General features: G+C 30.6%; 1 protein-coding gene across 1 annotated transcript; it reads left to right on the top strand.

The window, feature by feature from the left end:
* Positions 1-2,988: 2,988 nt before the first annotated feature.
* On the top strand, positions 2,989-20,548 carry LOC139096383 (protein spaetzle 3-like). The gene is made up of 5 exons (XM_070648086.1): positions 2,989-3,142; positions 5,309-5,433; positions 17,043-17,357; positions 18,108-18,233; positions 19,916-20,548. Exons 1-5 carry the CDS (start codon positions 3,098-3,100, stop codon positions 20,073-20,075), a joined length of 771 nt encoding a protein of 256 aa, XP_070504187.1. The 5' UTR covers positions 2,989-3,097; the 3' UTR covers positions 20,076-20,548.
* Positions 20,549-23,767: the final 3,219 nt, after the last annotated feature.

Genomic DNA, 23,767 nt, shown 5'->3' on the forward strand with positions numbered 1-23,767 from the left:
CCCCCCCAACAACAACAAAACGTAATAAAGTGAACGGCCCCTGTTTAATCAACGGCAACACGACGAGGTATATGTAACAGGCAATGGATCGATCAAGCCTTATTGGGAGCGACAGGATACTATGGCCTAGGGAAGAGCTAATAATGGAGAAAACTTCGACGCTCGCAATGAGTTTCAATTGTGTTAGGGAAGACGGAACATTAACATCGATTAACCGATTTTAATCCAGCCTATCGACCCAATTTACGTCCGTTACAACCACGAACAGGAACAACTCCTACGCGATAAAAACGACAGAAAAAGTTTATTTATATCAACAAACGTATTTATACATTTCTGGGATGGCATTTAACTAATGCGGACTTACTAAAATGTATGACGGATCTATACCTTCACTTACAACAAATCTTACCACCGACACGCATTTTCAACATTTACATTTATCTTGTGGCACGAGTTCGTAGACTCAAAAGGGGGCTGACTGTAAAAGGACATAGTGGTATTTTTTGCGAAAAAATTCAAATACTGCTTTTGTCGCTGTTTTTTTTATTGATTTGTTAACAAAGGATAATGGCGTGGTTTGTGTGCTTTGTGTTGTTGAAGAGATGACGATGACGAAATGGAAGATGAACGCCATTTGTAGCATGAGATCATATAAAACAAATTTAATCATCTGGGGCAATACGCCGTACCCTACTTCAAAGAGATAGTAATAGCCAGTAAGTGTTGGTTGTCGTAATGGGGTTGCAACAAATGAGGTACCACCTCGGAAATGCCATGCTAAGAACCACGCCGTTTTCATATGATTAAATAGGCTAAAACAAGAGGTACTGCAGGCAGTTGCACACATCACTCTGAGTTATAGTGGACTTTTGAATTCAAGATCGTCCAGTAATGTCTGGTGAAGAACAGCCAACTCTGCTAAAGTAGCAACGTAAAACCAAATAGAAGAAGTTGCACCATGCAAAACTGACTCCAGATGCGGAATCTAAAAGGAGGGGAATCAAATCAAATCGGTTACATTCTCGGGAAAAAGAATTACAACGATCCATAAGAATGTGATGGTTCCCAAAACCAATGGAACTTTTAAGTCGATATTTTTGGAACACATCTGACTATCAAAGATGTCAAGCCTTCAGCTAGAAGGTTTACTGTTTCACTACGGATATTAGTTTTATTGATTCACTGTGAATTGTAGGGTGCTAATAAAGCGATTGAGCAGATATCTGTTCCTGTCTAAAATGGCTCATTATGCTAGTTTCTTGTGTTGTTGCACTGCCTCCTTTCTACGGTTGACCAAAGATAGAGACAATGTTCCCTAAACTTGACATTGTTACCCAATGTCCTTAAATGACCCTAAACCGAAGACAAACTGCCCCCAAAACATCCAAATTTCACACATCCCCTGCTAAAATTTATGATAATATTTATAAATTTTCAACTCATCTTAAAAATAATTTTCACCATCAATAACATTAACGACAATAATGCCGGCCTTATGACAAACACGAGATGAGTTGACAGATGCTGTATTATTTTTTGTTTTTGACTAATAAGTAATTTAAGCCGATGACTTGCCGCTTAAATTTTTTGAATAAGATATAAAAAAAAATATGTCTTTATGTATTGTTCTATTGATGCAGAAAACTCGTCATTGTTTGGTATTAAGAAGAAGAACTCTTTTTTGGTCACTTAAAATTTGAGAGAGGAATTGAACAAAAAAAAATTTTGGAAAAAATGTCGAAATAGTCGTCAGTTTACATTCGAATGGAGATGTTGTGTCTAAAAGGAATAAACTTATGAACAAAAGAACTTAATAAAATAGAAAATTCCTTGTGTGTTTCACATTTTCGAGAATTTTCAAGCATCTCCAAGTATATGTATATAGTTACGGTGTAGTTTTTTTGTTGTTGTTTATTTCGAGAGTGAATCTGGTTTTTCTGGTGTAGCCGCAAATATAAGAAACTAAATAAATATTGATGTCTTTGTGGGGAATTTTGTCAGATTTTACGTTATTTACTGGTCGGATAGATCAATTGTGATCCATGACCTTCCTCAGATAACGCCTCAAACGATCATGGCGTCTCAAACTCAAAGAAGACGCTTGAAGCTTCCAGATAGTGCCTAAAGCTCCCAGAAGGCACCTAAAGCTTTTTGTTTGTCGCCTAAAGCTCTCAAATAGCGCTTAATGCTGGTCATTCCGTTGGCTTCCGTCTGCTAATTTCCAGTACCAAAGACAATACTTTCTCTATCAACAGTCTTCTTTTAAGTGTTATTTTGGTCGATAAGCTTGTCTTAATCAGTTATTAGGGGTGCATAGATGCCAAATATTGTCAAACAAATGAAAAAGGGTTTCAGCAATGCAAGATATTGATGCCCCATAATTAAACACTATTCATTTTATTTTCGCATTCTGATTTAACTTCCCAAATAGCATAAATCAGATACTTACTTACTTCTTTGGCTAAGGCGCATGGGGGCACATTGCCGCGTTTAGAGAATGGCTGTAGACATCTCTATCTTTCGACAGCTTCTGGCAGTTCGGAATATTGAGAACTCTAGCGTACAAATCTTTTAACCTATCCAAAATCCAGAACCAGGCCGACTTGACTCTATCCCAGAGCTCGTGGTCGACTCTGATTTTGTATGAAAATGTCGACTCAAGTCGATTAGATTCTATATGAGATTCGAGTCTACTTTGAGTTCTTTTCTGTCTTTGTGCCAATTTGGGGTCATCAGGTCACGCCGACCAAAGCAAAGATTTCTGATAGATTAATCAAGTTGTGGTGTTCGGGCTTGATTTATTCCCGAGTGGACAAAAATACGTTTGAACTGGACATTGACTTGCCATTGACTAGTTCTAACATATTTTTGTTCACTCGACATTTTCAAGTTTAAAGCCAAAAATTCCCTTCAAAATAACAAATACAAATCTGACAAAACTCCCCACAAGAACAAAAAAAAATAGTCAATAAATATCAATAATTATCAGAAAAGAGCGAATGATTCACCGGCGAAAACGTCGACGAAGAAGAAGAGAAAACCACATTTAGGTTTTCACCGATAAGCTACCAAACCAAATAGCTGATCCGCGTCTATGTGTCTATATCAAGGATTTAAAATGTGCTGCGTTAATGTCGCTGTAAATATTTATTTTCTTATTATTCGCATTTTATGTTAATTTATGCTCAAAATTCTCATTTTTTTTTCGTTTGTCCAAAAATTAATTCAGTGAAATTTATTTTACTTCTGAATTGGCACACACAAAATAACACATGGAAAACAAGTTTGAATCAACACGTGGATTAAGTTTGAGAAAAGAATTCTTAATGTTCTTATGAATGATGTGTAGAATCAATAACAGCAACAACAATAACATGAAAATTAATTCTTTAATCTTCTCATTTTATCTCTTTTTAAATGTGTTTTCGATGAGGTTCTTTTGAATTGCTGAATGGCATGGAATTTAGCTTCTTTTTTTTGTGATTATGATGAAATTATTGACTGTGATGTGCAGTTGGTTATGGGGTTGGAGATGATTTTATTGCATTTTTTTTTGAAATATTTTAAGGGGGTCATGTGCTTGTTACGTCCAGAGTTGCAAAACAGGTACCTGTGACAGTCAAAAACCGTACAAATTCTTTATAATTTGGATGGTTTTTATTACAAATCCATATAAATTATCTAGAATTTGTACGGTTTTTGTCGGTCACAGGTGCCTGTTTTGCAACTTTGTATACGTCCAGATCCAGTTCAAAGTGATAAAATTGTGCAAAGCTCAAATTCGACTCGGATATTATAAGCAGTCAAACCGATTTGACTCGATTTTTCTATTTAAAATCCGAGTCGACTTCTAGCTCTGATTTTATAAGACCCTCATCTTCAGTCTCAAATCTCAATTTCATTGTAATAATCCAGGAACAGCCTTAACTACTCAATTTACAACCAATCCACCAACATATTGTCCCTCCTCAAATCCCAGACGTCATAAATGAATATTTTCAAAAATTCTTCAAATATTTTACTAAATATTCTTTTGATAAGGATTCTTTAGAATTATTTAAGTCGGTTTTTTTATGACAAACTTCTAAAGTCCCGAAAATTTTTTTAAGCTTCTTTAAATCTTTCATAAGAAATGTGTTTATATTATTTAGGTTGATAAGCTTTTGCATTCGTTTTTGGAATTTTTATTGATGAGTCTATAAGATAGGTTAGGAATCAGGTCCTGAATTGAATTTTTTAGACAATTTTGGTGTCTGAAATGTCTTATCTGAACTTGATCTGAATGATAAGGGATCATTAATATATTATGGAACGCTTAGAGGGAGATTATGTCTAAAATTTTGGTACGGATTCCAAATTGTGGCTCATAATTTTGACACAAAGCATTACAGCTTTAAGAGAGGAGTTTAGAAGGTTAAAAGTTTAGAAATTCTCAAACATTCCTTATTGAGGTGTGAGTTAAGAAGAAGCAATCGTTTTGTATATTTGGTCTATTCTATTATTGATTCTAAGTCCAATATGTCAAAAAAAAAATTCAACAATTGAAAGCCACTTATCAGACCTCGAAGTCGACTGAGAGAAATTTATTAAATTCGAATAGAGGATTTTGTAAATTTTTAAACCCTAGCAATTCAAAGCAATTTAGGGGGTTCGATAATCCAAGCTTCAACCTCCCCTCCCCTTAATACACCCCTAAACTCGACTACATAAAAATCCAATCCAACTTCGACATCCGATCATCATCTTTCACAAAACATTAAACTATAGCTTCACATCCAGCTCATATTCAATACACAACGACCATTAAGTTTAAAAATACTCATACGACAATTTACCACATCTTCTTCACAATCAGTGACTTCACTTTCACTTCTGAGTGCTTTTGTGATTTCACGATTGAGTAGTTTCTTCGGAAGTAAATAATGATCAAATTTTTTCAAAGATGTGTGATTGTTCAAATATTTTCAAGATTAGAATGCTATTTTAGTAGAAGTATGGAGATCTTTGGAAGGAATGTTGACGTACAATCAATATTTAGGGATTGAGTTCTAATTGATGTATGTAGGTTTGGGGGTGTATGAGGAGGGTTAGAGCATTTGTGTTCAATAATGTGTTTGAAGATGATTTCACCTGACTGGCAATGGAATTAATAGCAGATTAATGGAGTTTTTGCAGTCAATCACTTGAATATCACAAGCCTAAAATACCCTCAACTTCTCACAAACCTCATAACTATTAAACTCATAAAATAATTCATACTTAATCCACAACAACTAATTTAAAAAATTATTTTTATCAATTTCAGATTTGGTGGACAGCACTTTCCGTAGCGTTAGGTCTAAATGTTCGCGGTGAAGTCATCCAAGGTACACCATGTGTTAAAAAATATCATCAATTATATTGTCCAACAGCTGGCAATAGTTATCCAATGTGAGTAATAAAAAAATAAGAGGAAGTCACGGTTTAATAATATTCTCGTCGCGTGTCAATTCTTATTCTGTATTTGTGTCTGTGTATTAAAGATGCTTCAAATCATCTTTTTTTCATTATCAAAATTCCCAAATGGAATTGTAAATGGAATCATCGTTGTTCTCGATGTAGCATTCATGACCGAAATTAGCTATTCTTCTTAAACATTGTCATCTTAATTAGAATATCTATACAGCAGCAGCACAAAAATGTGAATCGTGACTAGAAGCACGAAATGACACACAACATCGTGCTTTCATTTCCCGTCCCGTCTCGCGTCTCATTTTCGCATCTCGTACTTCTTGCTTACTACTCATCGTGTAAACAGATTGTTGTTCCTATCAAGAGCATATTTTCGTGTATGATTTAATGAATTACTTTAAGACATGACTTAAAACTTTAATGAACTTCGTTTCATGACATAATCATTAGATATTTTAAATATTCTGAGCCATTCTGTGCTTGATTGTATCTCATCGTTATTCTCTTTAAAGTTTTAAAGATGATGAAAGATGGAGATTATTTAAAGAATTTTTGAGTTTGGGTTTCAGCAGATGAGACTGATGATTTTGAATTGAGATATTGGGAATGTGGGTCTGATTCTGGGTTTAATTTGCAATTTTTGAGTATTTTAATTAAATTATGGTATTTAATATAGAACAGAGCTTGAAATTGACTTTTTTAGTTTTTTACGAATAAGTCCCCTCAAGTCGAGTAAGTCGAATAAGTCCCCACTTTGAAATGGAGTCGGCTTTGAGCTCTGGTTTAGGGAACGGAATTCTCGTAATTTCTATTGTTTAAATGAGCCCCTCTTTCCGATCTCAGGAGGAAGGGGGTTTCTGAAGGTTATAAATAACGTTCATTTGGATCAGTGGGCTTACTAGTGTGCTACCAATTTTTTTTTAGGAAAGCCATGAACCCTATGTGGTGTGCGGTTTCGGTATAGGCTTACTAACAAGATGTGCCATATAAAATAAAAAGTTGCCAACCCTTGAATTAGATTTTTAAAGCAATTATTGATGAGTAGACCATTACTCTTTTCAAGTTAAAGAAAAAGAGATCAAGAAAAGGTCAAAATTCTTAACCTGTTGATTGTGTCTGAATATTTATGGAATGTCTCAAGCATGTCTACTACATTGTATACCTGTTTACCAACTGTTTACTTAAAATATGGCTTTGATTCATGGAAAACTTGAAATTGACTCGGATTTTGTAGTGTTCGACTGAGAATCACAGTGTTGCATTTTCTGCAATTTTAATCCGCTGGTCTGCATTTGGGTGTATCTAAAAGTTCATCCAATGATACAGAACTATTTTTTGAAGATTTATACGAACCCTAGTCATTTGTAGTCATTTGTATGGAAAACTTTACTCTTCTTCATTTAAAATTCTCACCTCCATCGTGTTCGCAAGGGCATCGCTATGTCATATCGGATTGTGCGAAGTTGGCTCTGACGGCACTGTGATGGCTGATATTGACCAACATTGACGACAATAATATGATTTGTCACATTATTCCGAGTGAGGTATAGATTTTGATTTATGAATTAATGTTCCCTAACAGACAATGAGCATCCTCTCAAAAACTAGTTGAGCCAGTGGACCAGCGTTTTCGAAGCTTATTCTGCCCATCAGAACACGTTCTCTGCTGGCTAGAGGTTCAACCAAATATATGTATACACTTGGTATATCTACTATGAAGAAATGCATATCTGGATTCTAGAGCATACCAATCAATCAGTTTCAGTATCCAATTCAATCCTATTTGCCATCTGACACCACCTTCAACTGTCTATAATTCAAGAACAAATCATGCTAATATGACTTGAAATTATTCTTCGAAAATTACATTAAAAATCCAAATTGAATATTAACTTACAAATATCCATTCAACATCAATCAACTCCGTTTGTCTCCAATATATCACACAGTAAATGAAACAACTCTTTAAAATGCAATAAGGTGTGCTACAATTAATAAACAGAACTCAAACAAATTATTTTTCTGAATGTTTCATTGAAAAAATATCAAAAGGTTATCGCATTATTTGCAATATTTTTTACAATCGAATCTAACATCTCTAACAATTGAATGCAAATCTCAAAAATACGATCAATAATGAAAAAATCATTCAATAAAAGTAATCTTCACCTGATTCCCACAAAACAGCACAAAAAAATTCAATTTCATTACTCTACTATAGCACTTCAAGGTTATTCTAAGCTCGCAAAAAAGTAAGGTAATAATTCACATTCATGAGTAGTCATAATTCAGAGATTGCTCATCTTACTCTCTACAGTTTTACATAATCGCGTTCATTTTCATCTTCATGTAGTGCGTGTTTGATGTGCGGTAGAGTAACGTGATGTGGTTTGGTGTATCGTGCATTTGTCTTATTGTTCAGGTGGTACTAAGAGGTGTAAAGAGTTCGGGAATTGGTGGAGTGAATACACAGAAATATAAGATGACGTAAGGATGATTTAGTGATTGGGATTTGAGGGGGGATTGAGGGGTTGAAGTGAGGATTATTGTGGGATTTTGATTATATTTCGTTCAAATGTTTGGGAAATAAAATTGGATTATTCAGGAGGATTTAGAAATGTTGCTCTGAATTGAGAATTCTTGCTTGAATTTTGGAATATCAACTTTAATCCTTAGAACAATTCAAATCAGTGTTGGCAGGACTATGGGAGTCGTGGACACTTAAAGTCCAAAAAGGAGTTTCTTTTGGAGTCAAGCGTCCTAAAAAATTGGATGTTTTTGACTTTTTTTGGACTTCAAGCTCCAAAAAGACGACCAAAGTGCTTCAAAGAGGCGCCTTCAAATTGAAGTCCTCCTAAGTTTGGTTCAAATGTCAACTTAGACTCAACGTAACTTGAGTGCCACAAATCGGTTAATTGATTCAAAATTTGGCTTCAGGCTGGCGTGACAGTGTCTTGGTGCCATAGTCGGCGTATCATTGTGCCAGATTCGCCCATAGTCGACGTGACACAATAATACGCCGACTCTGTTACCAATACACAGTCGGAGATTTAAGACCGATTAACCGACTTGTGCTATTTGGGTACGAAGCTCTGGTAAAGCAAATCAAAGCTAGAGAGGCCATAATAAGTTAGAAAAGTCAAGTTAATTTTTCTTTCATTCCTAGACCCCCATTAGACCCACTTTAAATACGTTCCAGAGTTGCAAAGGCCGTTGTCGGCGGCCGAGAGAATCAGCCAGTCGTTCGCCGTTTTTATCGGCCATCGTTTTTTATCGGCCGCCATTTTGAAAAATAAACGGTCCGCCGTTTTTATCGATCGCCGTTTTTATCAGCCGCCGTTTTTTATCGGCCGCCATTTTGACAAAATAAACGGCTCGCCGTTTTTATCGCTCGCCGTTTTTATCGGCCGCCGTTTTAAAAAAACAATCGGCCCGCCCGATAAAATCAGGCCGTTTTACAACTCTGATACGTTCCTACACCAATTTCATCAACACTTCCCAAATAAACCCTCTTTAATTACGCACTAAACCCTCTTCTCACTTCCAACATGTTTTAGTGCATTTTTAATTCAATTCCACATCCAAATTCCCTTCTTCCATTCATAATTCATCATAAATAACAAAAATATGTACAGCACATCTTACGAAAGTTTATTTGTTGCAATGAAATAAGCATCATCATCATCATCAAACAACATCATCATAACCCACGATTAACATTGAAATAAATAATACAAAAAAAAATCATAATAGTTTAAAGACTTGTTACTATTATTGTGGCATAGAAACCTAAAGCCACACATCGGTGTTTAATTGAATGAATTCAATGACTTTCAGTTTTTTTGTATTGTCGCTCTTTTTGTTCCTGTTATTCAGATCTTTTGTTGATGCTGAATGGGAAAAAAATTGTTTAATGGATTTTTTAGAGCATTTTTTATTGGGTTTTGTGGAAATATGATGAGTTATGTGATGGCATTTTGTCTGATGATGTGGAATTGTGGATGGTAAATTGAAGTTTGTCATGATTTTATCGGTATTAAATCAAGCTCTATGCTAAGTTAGTGCTAAGTTCCAAAGACTTCCTAATATGCAATGACCTTGTTTGTATGATACTCCATGATACTATGATCCTATCTAGGGACCATATAGTTTTTCAACCTTAAATAATAATGTTCTGCAGATCCAAACATATAATTGAATTTCTGGATTGAAACCCCCAGTATAATTTATTGTCTGTTAAGGATTATTGACCAGTTACCAAACACAATCAATGATAACGAGGATGTAGAGATCGAAAACGAGCATATTGAGGTTGATTTTGTGATTGCATCTTATCCTAAAGAATATTTTTGGTATACCTTAGAGATGTTCATTATTAGTCATAGATGTTCTATACTAAGGAAACCGGCCAAAGTTCCGAATATCTCCAAAAAGTTAATCGATTCAAAATTTGGCACTTTCCGGCTTGACTTTGAGATAGTGCTGATTTGACGCCGGCATAGGACTGTTTTTAATCCGACAAGATTTTGAATTTAATACGAATCTAGCACCAAGTCAGATTCATGCCAGACTGGTGTCGGATTATTGAAAGAGTAACCGATTTATGCTATTTGTGAGTATGTCGAATTTGATTCTCAGCATTACTGACTGTAAGACTTTCCATTCAAGACTACCCTAACAGACAGAGAAGCCGCTTTTAAGTAGCAAAGTGGTCTTTTTATACCATGAAAATATCTTCTATGCCTGTTAGGGATACCTTTAAAAATGTTACAAAATTCTAACTAAAATTGCATTTTTCCATAAATTCTTAAAAAATACATCCTCAAAATACAAAATCCACCTGTCTTTTCAAATTTACTATTTCCATTACTTCCTCAATGAATTTTTTTTTAAATATTCAAAGCTCTTCACAGTTCAAAAGACAATTCCACCACTTTCATCGTCTATATCAATTCCTGTATATCTACAGCTTTTTTTCTGTACGATATTTCAATTGAAAGTAAAGTGTGAAGAGTCATTAAAAGCACTTGTCTTCATATCCATCGTTTCACATAGCAAACTCTCCATTTCGATTGCGATTTATATTCCACACATTCTCCATCAATTTTTCAGCTCTTCTCACCTTTCCATTCGACTATCGATAAGTTCGATGTAGTAACAAGAAGAAGCTTGAAATGTAAAGTCTATTAATTCCACATCCACAATCCAAAAAATGAAACACAATAAAATGAAATCGAAACGTTAAAGACTGAATAAAGAAGAGATGAAAATAGAGAAAAGATAGACAGACATTAATGCATGACATACTGCACACAGTTAGTGTCTGTCTCACATTCTCTCACTCTCTCGTGTTTCTCTGACTCAAATAGAAATGGATAGGTTAGATGAATGACTCGAAAAAAAGCTAACAATATTAATAATGAAATCGAAAGTGATTTTTTTTTGCTGCTTTTTGCTTCTCAAACTGACTCGACTGACATTTTTCCAGCTTGCATTTTACACTTTAAGTGGAATAAAAAAAATTGCATGTAGTACAAATAAAAATGGAAGAATTATTGCAATATATGTGAAATAGTCTCAAAGTTGACAGGCAAAATGGCAATTGAATGAGATTAATGTACACGAAAAAAAAAGCCATTGCCATTTCATAAAAATGAATATTGTACATGCTTTTACATGCACATTGAGAGCAGTTTGGTGCGGGATTTTGCGAGGTGGATGTTGGGTGTTTTGTGATGGTTTGGGTGACTATTTGGGTGGTCTGTCAGACCTGGGTGGCTATTTGGGTGTCATGTCAGACCTGAGTCGCTATTTGGGTGAACTGTCAAACCTGGGTGGCTATTTGGGGGGGCCTGTCGGACGTGGATGGCTATTTGGGTGACCTGTCAGACCTGGGTGGCTATTTAGGTGTCGTGTCAGACCTGGGTGGCTATTTATGGTTTGGTCAAGAACCAAAGGTCTTTAATTCCTGAATTTCAGATGTTCAAGACTCCAGTTTTCAGTTTTTAGTTCATCTACAGCTGCAGACCAAAACGTTGGTCTACAAGCTTGGATTTTTGGTCTAATCCTAGTTATTTTTGACAAAAAAATTGTAATCTAAGTTCAAAATTACATGTATAGTACATGATATCATTGATAAGCCCTGAGAATAGCGTTTTATCGACTCGGTTCCAAATTCACGCTTAATTTGGCTTTTCATTGGCCTGATGCAGTTCTGGAACATTGAAACCAAATTGTAATCTTAACTATTTTGCATAAAATCTGAAATGTAGCATTTTCATCTCTATAAACTCATAGTTAATTAGCTTGCAAACCTGAAAATTTGCTAACTGGAACCTAGCTTAGATCACAAATACTTATAAGCACCAGCTTTACCATATCTCCCATAACTGCGCTTCTACACCTTCACTTCCTCAATACCCCATCCAAACTTCCATCACAACAAAGTTAAGTCCCCTGCTTTCGAGTTAATTGGAACATAAAAAAGTGTAACTTATGATTGTCAATAAAAAATAAAAAATATCCGATTGTGTTCAGACATTATGCAATCAAAGACATTACGACGAAGAAGAAGTGCACATATTGTAACACTTTGTAGTCATTGAATGGACATGATAAATAATGGTTTTGATGTTTAAGATGACAAATTGAGAGAATGTAGTTTTTAATGTGTGATATTTAATGGAAATTAGGTTGTATCCTTGAGATGATTTTTGTTATAATTTCATTGGGGGTTTTTTGCTGTTGTTGATTGTGTTGGATGTTTTTGTGGCAATTTGGCAATTTAGTGTCGGTTCCATATCAAATTGAGGTTTATATTGAGCTGATGTTGGATTTTGAGTCAGATTTTATGATTTAGAGGGGATAGAAGTGTCAAATGGAGTCATTAGGAACTAATAGAGATCAGATAAGCTTTATACTGACTTGATGCTGGCTTTTGGGTCAGATTTTATGAGTTGGAGGGGACAAAAGGGTCAAATTCAGTCGTAAGGAGTTGATAGCGATAAGATACTGAGATATATGGATAGAGGGGGTCAAGGAGGGTCACAAGAGTCAAGAAATACCAAAAATACCCAAAAAATTCAACAACAAGTCACACTTTACTACAAAATATCATTACCAAGGCCAAGATGAAGGTCAAATAATCAATTTTCTAGAAGTTTACATCATCATTTGCAATCAATTCTCCCAAAAAAAATACAACCTCATTAATTCTCCATCACACATCTACACCCCATTCATCAATAAGTGAAATCACAAATAAATTCGAGGTCAAATTAGAGACAAAAAAAAAAAAAATTAACACAACAACAAGAAAAAAACCGAAGATATTTTGTATCAATGAAGCATGATACGAGGTCCATAAAAGTCCGACAAATTCGACAAGTAACGTGAATGATAATATTCACGAGATATGAAGACATGTGTCGCCAGAGATTATGATTTTTGTTGATAGATAAGAATGTGTTATTTGCACGTAGACGTGATGGGAATTTTTGATGATTTAGTAATTAAATTTTGTTGCATTTTTTGCATAAATTTTTAGTGAAAAAGTTGTTAATTTTCTTGGAATTTTAAATGTCATTAACTTAAGCAGTGGTGGGCCCCATATGTGTTGCTGCGGCGCACTAGTGTGCCTCTGAAATTTGTTGAAAATATCAAGAATTGCACGCCGTGTGCGGCTTCTATTTTAGCTTACAACTAAGGTGTGCCGTGAAACCAAGAAGGTAGCCCACCGCTGAATTAGATCAGAGCTTAAAGTCGACTCGAATTTTGTAAAAAAAAAGGTTGACTCGATTTAATCCAAAATCTGAGTCGACTTCGAACTCTAAAACGATTATGTTTCATAGGATCGTCCAAAATATCGGCCGAAATCTCGACCGGTTCTATGAAACAAGCCTTAATCTTAAGCTTTTAAGATCATTGAGAACCAGAGCTGCAACTAAAGCATTTCGGGGCATATAATTGTTTAACGAGTGAGGATAACTCAGACCACTGCACTAAGTAGACCTACATTTTATAGAGGATTCAGAACCACTCTTTTGATGACGCTTTTGTCAGTTTATTGTCTCTTGTCTACAAGGAGAGGCTGTGAGCCGCGTTTTCACTGTATATGATTCGGAAAACGACAGGTGATCAAGTTTTTCCTGCCGAGTCTCGAACCCATGACCGCTTGGTCGATATCTCAATAATTAGGTACCAAAGTACGAACCATTCCGCCACTGAGTCATTTTGACTCACTTCGAGCTCTTAAATTAAACTAAATCACTTAAATTAATTGAAAATTGAACAATTTATCTGATTTATGGATCAAACTACTCATAAACCTGACAATTCATTCACATTCAGGTTCTTTTACCTCATAAATATCACCAGTCATTCATATTCATTCCTGTAAATTTTCACGTATCCACAATGAAATGATTAAAAAAAATAAACATTAAAATTAATCCATAAAATACTGTATCAAGTTCCACCTTATATTCATAATTAAATATCAAGAAAAAGAAAAAAAAAATTAATAATAATAACAAACATCAATGAATTGAGAGAAACTGCCATTGGCAAGGCTACAGACACAATGCAAAAAAAAAATCATATTAATATTTATTGCTCACACGGTGAGATAAACAAGCATGAAAAGTTAACGAGACTCGCGTATAGTCAGAGATAAATGCCCTCAATAGAGCTAAAACATTATTTTTATTTTACTACTGCGGAAATTTACTATTTTAGTTTATTTGTAATTATCGATTAATTTTCGATATTGAAATTAGTGGGATACCCTTGCGGAGGTTGAATAAGTTTTGGTGCTGAAATTTAAAAAAAAAGCATTTAAAAATTTAAAATCTCTTAACAATTTTAAGAGTTATAAGAATTGTAAAAATTATAAGATTTAAAAAATTTTTAACGATTTTTAATATTTGAATTTTTATTAAATTTTAAATTTTTTAACAATTTTAAAATTTTTAACAATTTTAAATCATTAACGATTTTGAAAATTGGAAGAAAATTTAAAAATTATAAAAATTATATGAATTTTAAAGATTTTAACACGTTGAAAAATTTAAACATTTTGAAAAAATTATTTTAAAATTTTATTTTAAACGATATAAAAATTATTAAAATTTTAACAATTTTTTGAAATTATTTTTTTTTTGAAATTAAAAGTGAATTAAAAATTTTTTAAAATCTTAAATTATTCAAATTTTTTGATTCAATTTTATTTAAATTTTTAAATTTTTTAAAAATTACAAATCAGTTTACAACCAAAATAATATAAAATAATTCAACATTTTTTGCATATTTCCACACATCATTAATTACAATTTTCATACATGCTATAATAATCCACATTTATTTCATCATCAACTGCAATAAATGCAATATATTGATTAAGCACATAAAAAACTTCTATCAAGATTAAAATCATTGGCAGTTAATTCAAATTAATAAATTTTTTTTATGATTTTATCCAACATATTTGAAAAATTCATTTATAATTATAATTATAACTTGTGGATTGCGAGCGACGAATTGAGATCAGTGATGAAAAATTCAAATTAAAAGTCATGAATGAACAAATAAAAATGTTTGTTTGAAATGAAAAAAGAAATATGATTTGTGCGCATTATGTGAGGGAAATAACGGTTTATGTCTGTGGTTCTCAAACTTTTTTGGGTCTTTTATTTGAAAATTTACATTGTTTGATTTAGAATAAAGAAAAAATGGAATTAGAATAAATTTTAACTTTTGAAAATTTAAGTTAGATTTTTAAAAAAAATTAATTTTTTTAACTTTTAAAAACTTTTAATTATTTTTTATAAATTTTTTCAATTTTTAACTTTTTCATAAAAATTTTCAAATTGTTTTTAAATTTTTTATTTTTTTTTTTTATTAATTTAAGTATCTTTGTTTCTTTTAATTTTAAGAATATTTATTTAAAAATTTAAAACGATTATTTTTTATTTGTGATTTATTTTTAAAATTTTTCAATTTATTTTAAATATTTTCTTAAATTTTAAATTGAATAGTTCAACTTTAAATTTAACAATTCAACTAAATCAGTTGTAATGTTCAACAATTCTTTTTCACTTTAACATCTCAATTTTCCTCACAAGCTGCTCAGCTTAAATTTATGACTTGCCTATTTCCATAGCGCAATGCGAAATTTATTAGACATTCAACATTATTTTATCGCTAATACGATCTTATGCTGTACATTTTACTTACGTACATCTACATATATTTCCATTCAATAGATTGAATTACTCTATTTAATTTAAATACAATTTTATTCTTATTTTTTTCTTTTTTTTCGTTTGCACAAAGACGCGACGTTAGCAATGACGACAAGCACTACGGTCATGAATGTTTTAAAACGCGTAATTGAATCTATTTCAATAATTGATTATCATATTTCTGTTGAGAGATATATCTCGTGTGTTCTACATTCAATAATTCTATTATTATTATTATTATTATTATTTCTATTGATTTTATTTAATTTATTTGAATTGAATATAAATACTAGAATAATGTTTAGGATCATTATTGTAGAATAAAAGTGAATTTAAAATTGGTTATTAAATTAAAAAATATTTTTTTCTTAAATTTTAATGAGAATGAATTTTGTTTTTTTTTTAAAAAAAAAGAAAGTTTTAAGCACTTTCAAAATTTAAATTTTTTGGTTTCAAAAATTTAAATTTTTTTGGATTCAAAAATTAAAATTTTTTTGGTTTCAAAAATTTAAATTTTTTTGGTTTTAAAAATTTAAATTTATTTAGTTTTAAAAATTTAAATTTTTTTTGGTTTTAAAAATTGTAACTTTTTTAATTTTGAAATTATTTAAATTTTAAAAATTTTAATTTCGCAAAATAAAATTTTTAAATAGTAAAAAATTTAATTTTTTTAGTTTTGAAAAGTTCAAATTTTGACGATTCTAAAAACTAGTTTTGATATTTCATATTTTTGAAAATTTTTATAGTTTTGAAAATTTGAATTTAAATATTTATTCTTAATTTTAAAAATACAAAATTTGACATAATTTAAAAATTAATTTTTTTTTAATCTTAACAATTCTTATTACCTATTTAAGTTCAAAAATTTAATTATTTAAAGTTTGAAATTTAAAAAAACCTAATTTTTAAAATTGAAATTTTTTAAATTTTTAATAATTTTAAATTTGAAATCTGATTTTTTACAATTTCTTAAATTTTTTTTAACTTAAATATAATTTTTAGTTAAATTTAAAAATTCTAAAATTTATAAAGAACCTAAAAAAATCGCAAATACAGAAAATTATATACATATATTTCTCCTTAATACAGACACACCTACCTACCTAATATATGAGTTCGACGTGAATTACTTGACTGTTTTCTTTCTATTTATGTCTTTCCTATCTCCTATTTTTCCTCCAACTTCAACCTCATTTATATGTTAATTTTTTTATCATTATTATTATTTTTTTTTCTCATTTATTTACATAAATCTCTGCATTCCTGAACGAATCGATGTCATGACAAAATCCACATTTCCATGGAAAATGCCAATACTTTATTCTTGGTAAAAAAATCTTAATTTAGTGATAAAATTGAGAATTTCATCGATGAAAATAAGGCACTGATGAAGAGGATGTATGGAATTTTTAATGCAGAAAATGAGTACGGATCGAAGTTTCAGCAAGGCAAGAAACGGAAGCGTATGCTGTATGGTGAGGATGCAAATCCACCAAATCTGCCGGAATTAGATGAAATTTTCTTTCCACCTGGTGAGGGTCCAAATCCGATAAGAGATGCTGGCCCTTCGGGTGATTCATACTTTAGTAAATTGCGCAGTAAGCGACAATCTAGACCTAATACTAGTAATAAGAATCCTGCAGGTGGCAAAGACACTGGACGGTGAGTTTAATTGTTATTTTATTTATTTTAAATTTCAGTTTAAAATTTTGAATTTTTAAACTTTTTAACATTCAACAAAAAATTTAAATTTTAAATTTTAATTTTTAAAATTTCAAATTTACTTATTTTAATTATTTTATAATTTTAATTTCAATTTTTAAATTTTTCAAATTTCAATACTTTGAACTTAAATCTGTTTTAAAAACTTAAAATTTGACTTAATTTACAAATTCTAAATATAAATTTATAACTAAGTTCAAATCTAATTTAAATTTTATAAAATCTTAGAACTTCAAAAAATTAAAATTTCAAATTTAAGATTTTTAAATTTTTAAATTTTAGTTCTCTTAAATTTCAATGTTTATTTCTTAAATTCAATTTTAATTTCTTTAATCTTCAATTAAAATTTTTTAACTTTCAAATTTTAGTTTTTCTAATTTCAACTTCGAATTTTTTTAAATTTCAATTTTAATTTCTTTAAAATTTCAAATTTTAATTTCTTCAAAATTTCAAATTTTAATTTCTTTAAAAATTTCAAATTTTAATTTCTTTAAAATTTCAAATTTTTATTGATTAAATTTTTAATTTTCAATTTTTAATTTTTTTAAATTTTAATTTTCAATTTTTAACTTTTCGAAGTTAACTCTCGAAGTTAACTAAAGTACAAAATTTAAATTTTTCAAATTTTATTTTTTTTTTTGGTTTTAAATTTCAAATTTCAAATTTTATAAATTCAAATTTCATTTTCAGTGTCGATGCATGCGAATCAAAAGTAGAAATTGTAACACCATATTGGGCATCTAATTCAGCTGGTAAAATTCGTGCCATTGTTAATACACAACATTTTGAGCAGGCAATTCATCAGGAAGTTTGCTCGTAAGTATTCAAAATTTCCGCTCTTCAAAAACTCTTAAAGCTTCAACTTCAAATTCAACTTCATTCATCAATCACGAACTTTTCGAAGAAAAAAACACAAAAAAGTCTCGAGACAAATCGGAACCTGTTCAGTTTCTGTATTGATATTTAAGAACAAATATCAGCTGATGGATGAATCTTTTTCAAATGTTGTTGACCAAAAAACGAGTCAACAATAAGAAAATAAGAAGAACTTGCAACTTGTGCTGAAAGATAATCAGATATCTTGATTGTATCGTTTGATCTTGATTGCACGTGTTTTTAATTGTATTGTGTTGACTTTTTTTTTTTTGCGCGCTTTGGGTTAATGTATGGATTGAATGTCTTTGTTTTTGGGATATGTATGGAGATGTGAATCGGTAGACATTGAAGTTGTGATGTTTGAATACTGATGTATGAAGTAAATAAGATTCATTCATTATTGATGGGAGGTTTAGTTGTGAGTCGGACTTAGAGTCAGATGTATACTTACTTACTGGAACCATGCTCCGATTTGGAGCCTAGGTTGCTTCAACATGCTCTCGATCTTACCTTATTGCTGGTCGAATCACAAAGCTTGCACAAATTTTTCAGTTTTTACATCTAACTGGCATTCCTTTATTATAGTCCTACGCCATGTTGGTCTTGGGGTAACAGGACGTCTTTTTCCATTGTGGATTCCAACCAAGGGCAGTATAGCAAGCAGTTATCTCTCCCCTAGCTGCAATTATTCTTATTTATATATCTTCTTAATTATTCAAATCGATGGATATGCCATTTATCATTTCTATTTACCAGGAAGGCATATAAAGTTGAAATGGCCAAAAATCTGACAACAGGTCTAATTGACTCTGGTCTGAGCCTTCCCAAATAGTACAACTCAGTTAATTGATCTAAAATCCTTCACAAGACCGGTGTGATTTTGAATTCAACCGAATTCGGGACCAAGCCAAAAGTCATGCTGTTCTAAAGCCGTATTCTTAATTGTTTCATCGTTTTGTGCTATTTGGATTGGGTTTTAACGAATTTGACTTGGATCCAGATTCATGCTGTACTGTGGCCAGATTCACGCTGTCCTAGGGATAGAGTCGCACTATCTTGGGGTGTGTGTAATGCTGGAAATTGTCAACATATTGTCAACTAATTCTACGCTTTATGCTTTTCGGGACTTCAGACGGAATACATCAAACTTCATTTTTCGCCATTAAAAATGAATTCAACACACCATTCATGATGCTTTCAGGACAATTTCACGACAAGCCGTTAAGAAGGAGATAGAACGTTGACCTAGCAATTATCATATGCCTTTCGAGGCTATAACCAGCGATAATAGATAATGTAATGAAACATTATCTGTTATCTAGCTATTACATAGCTACACAAAATATGCTTTCTAGTCGACTTACTCATTATGTCTCGCATTCTATGTATCCACTGTATCTTTTTATTTATCTGACATTTTATTGACATATTGTGGATTTACTTCCTTAGCTCAAAGTTAATGATTACTTTATTTGTCAGATTTGTGCTTGTTAAGTTACAAAAAACTTCTGACAAGCTTTCAGCGATTCTAATACTCTTTACATTGAGTCATTTGACAAGCTTTAAGAGATTTTATAATTTTTATTTGACATTTTATTAAAAAATTTATTTTATATTTTTAGAAAAGTACAAACAAACCGTTGTGCTGGTGAATGTGGCTGTGAACAAAAATACAAATGGCATCGCTTGTTAGCCTATGATCCAGATAATGATTGTAAAGGAATATTCATGGATTGGTTCTTGTTTCCAAGTTGCTGTGTATGTCGATGTAATCCACTTTAAAGTGGGGATAGTGTGGGGTAGGGAGGGTTTTTGACCCCATAAATCCTCTAAGTCACCCCAAAAAATTAGTGCGGAGTAAAAAGGAAGAAGAATAATCATCAAGCCCTAGCGATCCAGCCAGGGATCATTGTCATATAATTTTACAATAAATTTAATTAAATAAATTCATCAAAAAAAAAATTATTTTAAGTGCTATTTTTTGCAATAAATTGCGACAAAAAAGACAGAGTGAAAAGGCAAATGACTTCTTATATAAAACAATCTTTAGTGCAATTATTGAAAAAATAGAAAAATGTAAAAAAAAAATTTAAATTATTAAATTAAAATTCATTTTATTTCAACATGTATAATTCAAGAAATGCCACCATAAGCGAATTAAGACTCGATAAGGAAGAAATATAGTAATTGAAAAAATGTTAAAATTAGGAATTAAATTAAGTGAGACTTGTGTGAAGTTAGAATGATGTCATTTTTGTGGGTATTTATTTTAAAAAAATAAAATTAATTTTAAAAAATTTGAAAAAATTGAACTTAAAATTCAATTTTAAAAAAGTTTAAAATTCAATTTTAAATTTAATTTAATAAAATTTTAAATTAAATTTTAACAATATTTTAAATTCAATCAAAAAATATTTTAAATTAAATATTGAAAAAATTAAAATTCAATTTTAAAAGAAATTTAAATTTCAATTTTTAAAAAATTTTAAAATTTATGTTTATAAAAATTTGAAAAAGTGAGTTTTAAAGCAATTTTTAAAAAATTTAAAATTAAAATTTTTATAAAGTTTGAATTTTACAATTTAAGATTTTAAGTTCAATTTTAAAAAAAATTTAAAACTCAAGTTTAAAAAAAATTGAAAAATTGAATTTTTAAACAATTTTAAAAAAAAATTAAAATTCAATTTCAAAAAATTTTTAAAATTAATATTAAAAAAAATTAAAATTCAATTTTAAAAAAATTTGAAATTTGATTCAATTTAGTTGTACAGATTTACACTATAATACCCCCAAAAATATCACCATAACTTCACACAAACCCTCGTCAATGAAAATAGAATAAAAATTCATTTTGAAACCCTTTTTTCCTTCCTTTTCCTTTTTACATACTTTTAATCTTATTAGATTTAAATGAGCAATCCCATTGTCTTAATTAAGATGTGAATACAAAAAAATGCTTAAGTTTTTTTTGCTTGAATAATAAGTAAAGAAAAACGATTTAAATGATCGCTTTATTGCAAAGATTTTTTTTCCTTTTCATTTCTATCACATTGTTTAACACATTTATCAACGTCTAGACGATTAAAAAAATTGCTGCTGCTTACATTATTTTTGATGGGGTTTTAATGGGGGATTTTGGATGGAGTTTTAAAATTTTGAATATAAATTGAAATTATAATATTTTGTGATTTTTGAACTATTAAAATTTGTAAATTTCAAAAATTTTAAAATTTTTGAAAGACTTAAAAAAAACTTTTAAAATTTAAAAAAAAATTTAAAAAAAAATTTGAAAGAAATCTCAAAATTTATAAATTTTAAAATGAATAAAATTTTTAAAAATCTTAAAAAAATTTAACGTGAAAATAATTTAAATTAGTTTATTGTTTTAAAAATTTTAAAAGAATTAACATTCTTTAAAACTTTTAACTTTTTTAAATTTTTTTAAAAATTAAACCTAATGGAATTAGAATTTTAAAATTTTGGAAAAAACATCTAAACTTTTAAAAATTCAAACAATTGTTGAACTTTTAATTTTTTGAAACGTTTCAAAAATTTTATAGTTTTTAAAAGTTTAACGTGATTTATTGAATTTTAAAATTGTAAAATATATTGTAAATTGTGAAATATTTTATTATTTTGAATTATTTTGTAAATATTTTCTGAATTTTAAAAATGAGAAAATTTAAAATTTTAAAAAGTATCAAACTTTTTAATATTTCAAATTTAAATCATTCTAAATATTTTGAAATTTCAAAAATTTGAAACATTTTAAAAATTTGCATTAATTTTAAAATTATTAAAATTTTGTTCTTAAATTCTTAAAAATTTAAATTAAATTCAAACTTTTTTAAATTTTCAAAAATTTTAATTTGTAAAAATCTTTAAATATCCCAAACAAAATCCCCAAGACAACCCTCATTGCTTTGTATATTTTTTTATATTTCCATTTTCATTTTTTCCCCCCTTTCACTTTTATATTTTTGTGCTTACGACTTTAAAATTGAGATTTAGTATTAAGTGATGAAAAAAGAGATAAGAAAAATAAAATAAAAAATAGCAAAATGTGAAGAAAAAAACTGAAGAAAAAAAAAATAAAAGAAGAAATTTTATTCTCTCCTTAATGCAAGTTAATTTGTAATTTTGCTTCATTTTATCTCGTTAAGAATGATGGTGAGTGAGAAAATGAGTCAGAAGTTGACGATAGATTAATTTGATGAATTGGATGCAAACAGATTGAGATTGTGGATGTTTTAATTTTCAGGAGTTATGGGATTTTTGATTCAAACTGCTTCACAGAGTCTAGGAGAGGTGATGAGAGGAGTCTAGGGTTTTAAATTGAGTGACCACAAGCATTTTCGCCGAACAGACAAGGAGCATAGTCATGAGCAGGTTCACAAAATTGTGCATACTTACTTACTTACTTCCTTGGCTAGGGCGCACGAGGGCCAATTAGGTATATTGAGAACTCTAGCGCCCTTATCCACACAACCAATCCAGGACATTCTCGGTCTTCCTCTTGATCTTTTGCCACCCATAAAGTTTGCAAAGGGCATCCTGTGTGCATACTCAATTATATTGATTGAGTTTACTCATGAGTACTATAATTTAGGTTAGGACGATGAAAAATGGACCGGAAACAACTGTCACCGTTCTGTCAGGATACAGTCGCGTCTTATCGTCAATGTGGACATGTACGGGTACCCTATCGACTTGCTTAATTACTTTCAAAGCTAGGACGCACGAAGGTCTAATGCGGTTCAAAAGAAATGCTTACAGACAGCTTAAACCTTCGAAACGTTCTGCCAGTTCGAGATATTAAGGACTCTAGCGTCTTTTCCAATACATCCAATCCAGGATTTCTTCGGTCTTCTGTGCGATCTCATGCCATCCACAAAGCAGTCCACTCTAGCGACTATATTGTGCTGTTCAAGTAAGAATCAAACTATAATCTATAAATAACTATTAAATTTTACCAAAAATCGTCTAGAAATCCATTAAAAAGTGCAACTCCCGTCACACAACATGCCGAAGTTGTAAGTGAACCTAATAATTCATCAAAATTTTTCATATAATTTTACATAATTTTTAGAAAATTGTGACAAAATTTCTCCAAAACTTCCCAAAAATTCCCTTCAATTCACATCCCTTGCATCCAGTAAACATCCAAATAATCACAATATCTATGGAACTGGAATGAATAAAAAAATATTATAAATTGAAATCATCATCACAACAATTATGATTATAGCTGACTCGGCTCCTCTGCTTCTTCTTCTTCTTCTTTATGTGCTGTATTTTTCCTCGTCTCATTGAGAATTATTCGTTCATTCACTCACTGAATCATGTTAAGTAATTTGCTGATGAAAAAATTGTTACTGTTGTTGAGTTTTCATGCGAATTAAGGTCAAATTGATAGACGAAGCATTAAAAATATAAATTTGGCACTTTGTGGAATTACAATAATGAATTTTTCA

The sequence above is a fragment of the Chironomus tepperi genome, unplaced genomic scaffold (assembly GCF_022539635.2).
Source record: "Chironomus tepperi strain 1889 unplaced genomic scaffold, CSIRO-AGI_Ctep_v1 contig_387, whole genome shotgun sequence".
Classification (NCBI taxonomy): domain Eukaryota; kingdom Metazoa; phylum Arthropoda; class Insecta; order Diptera; family Chironomidae; genus Chironomus; species Chironomus tepperi.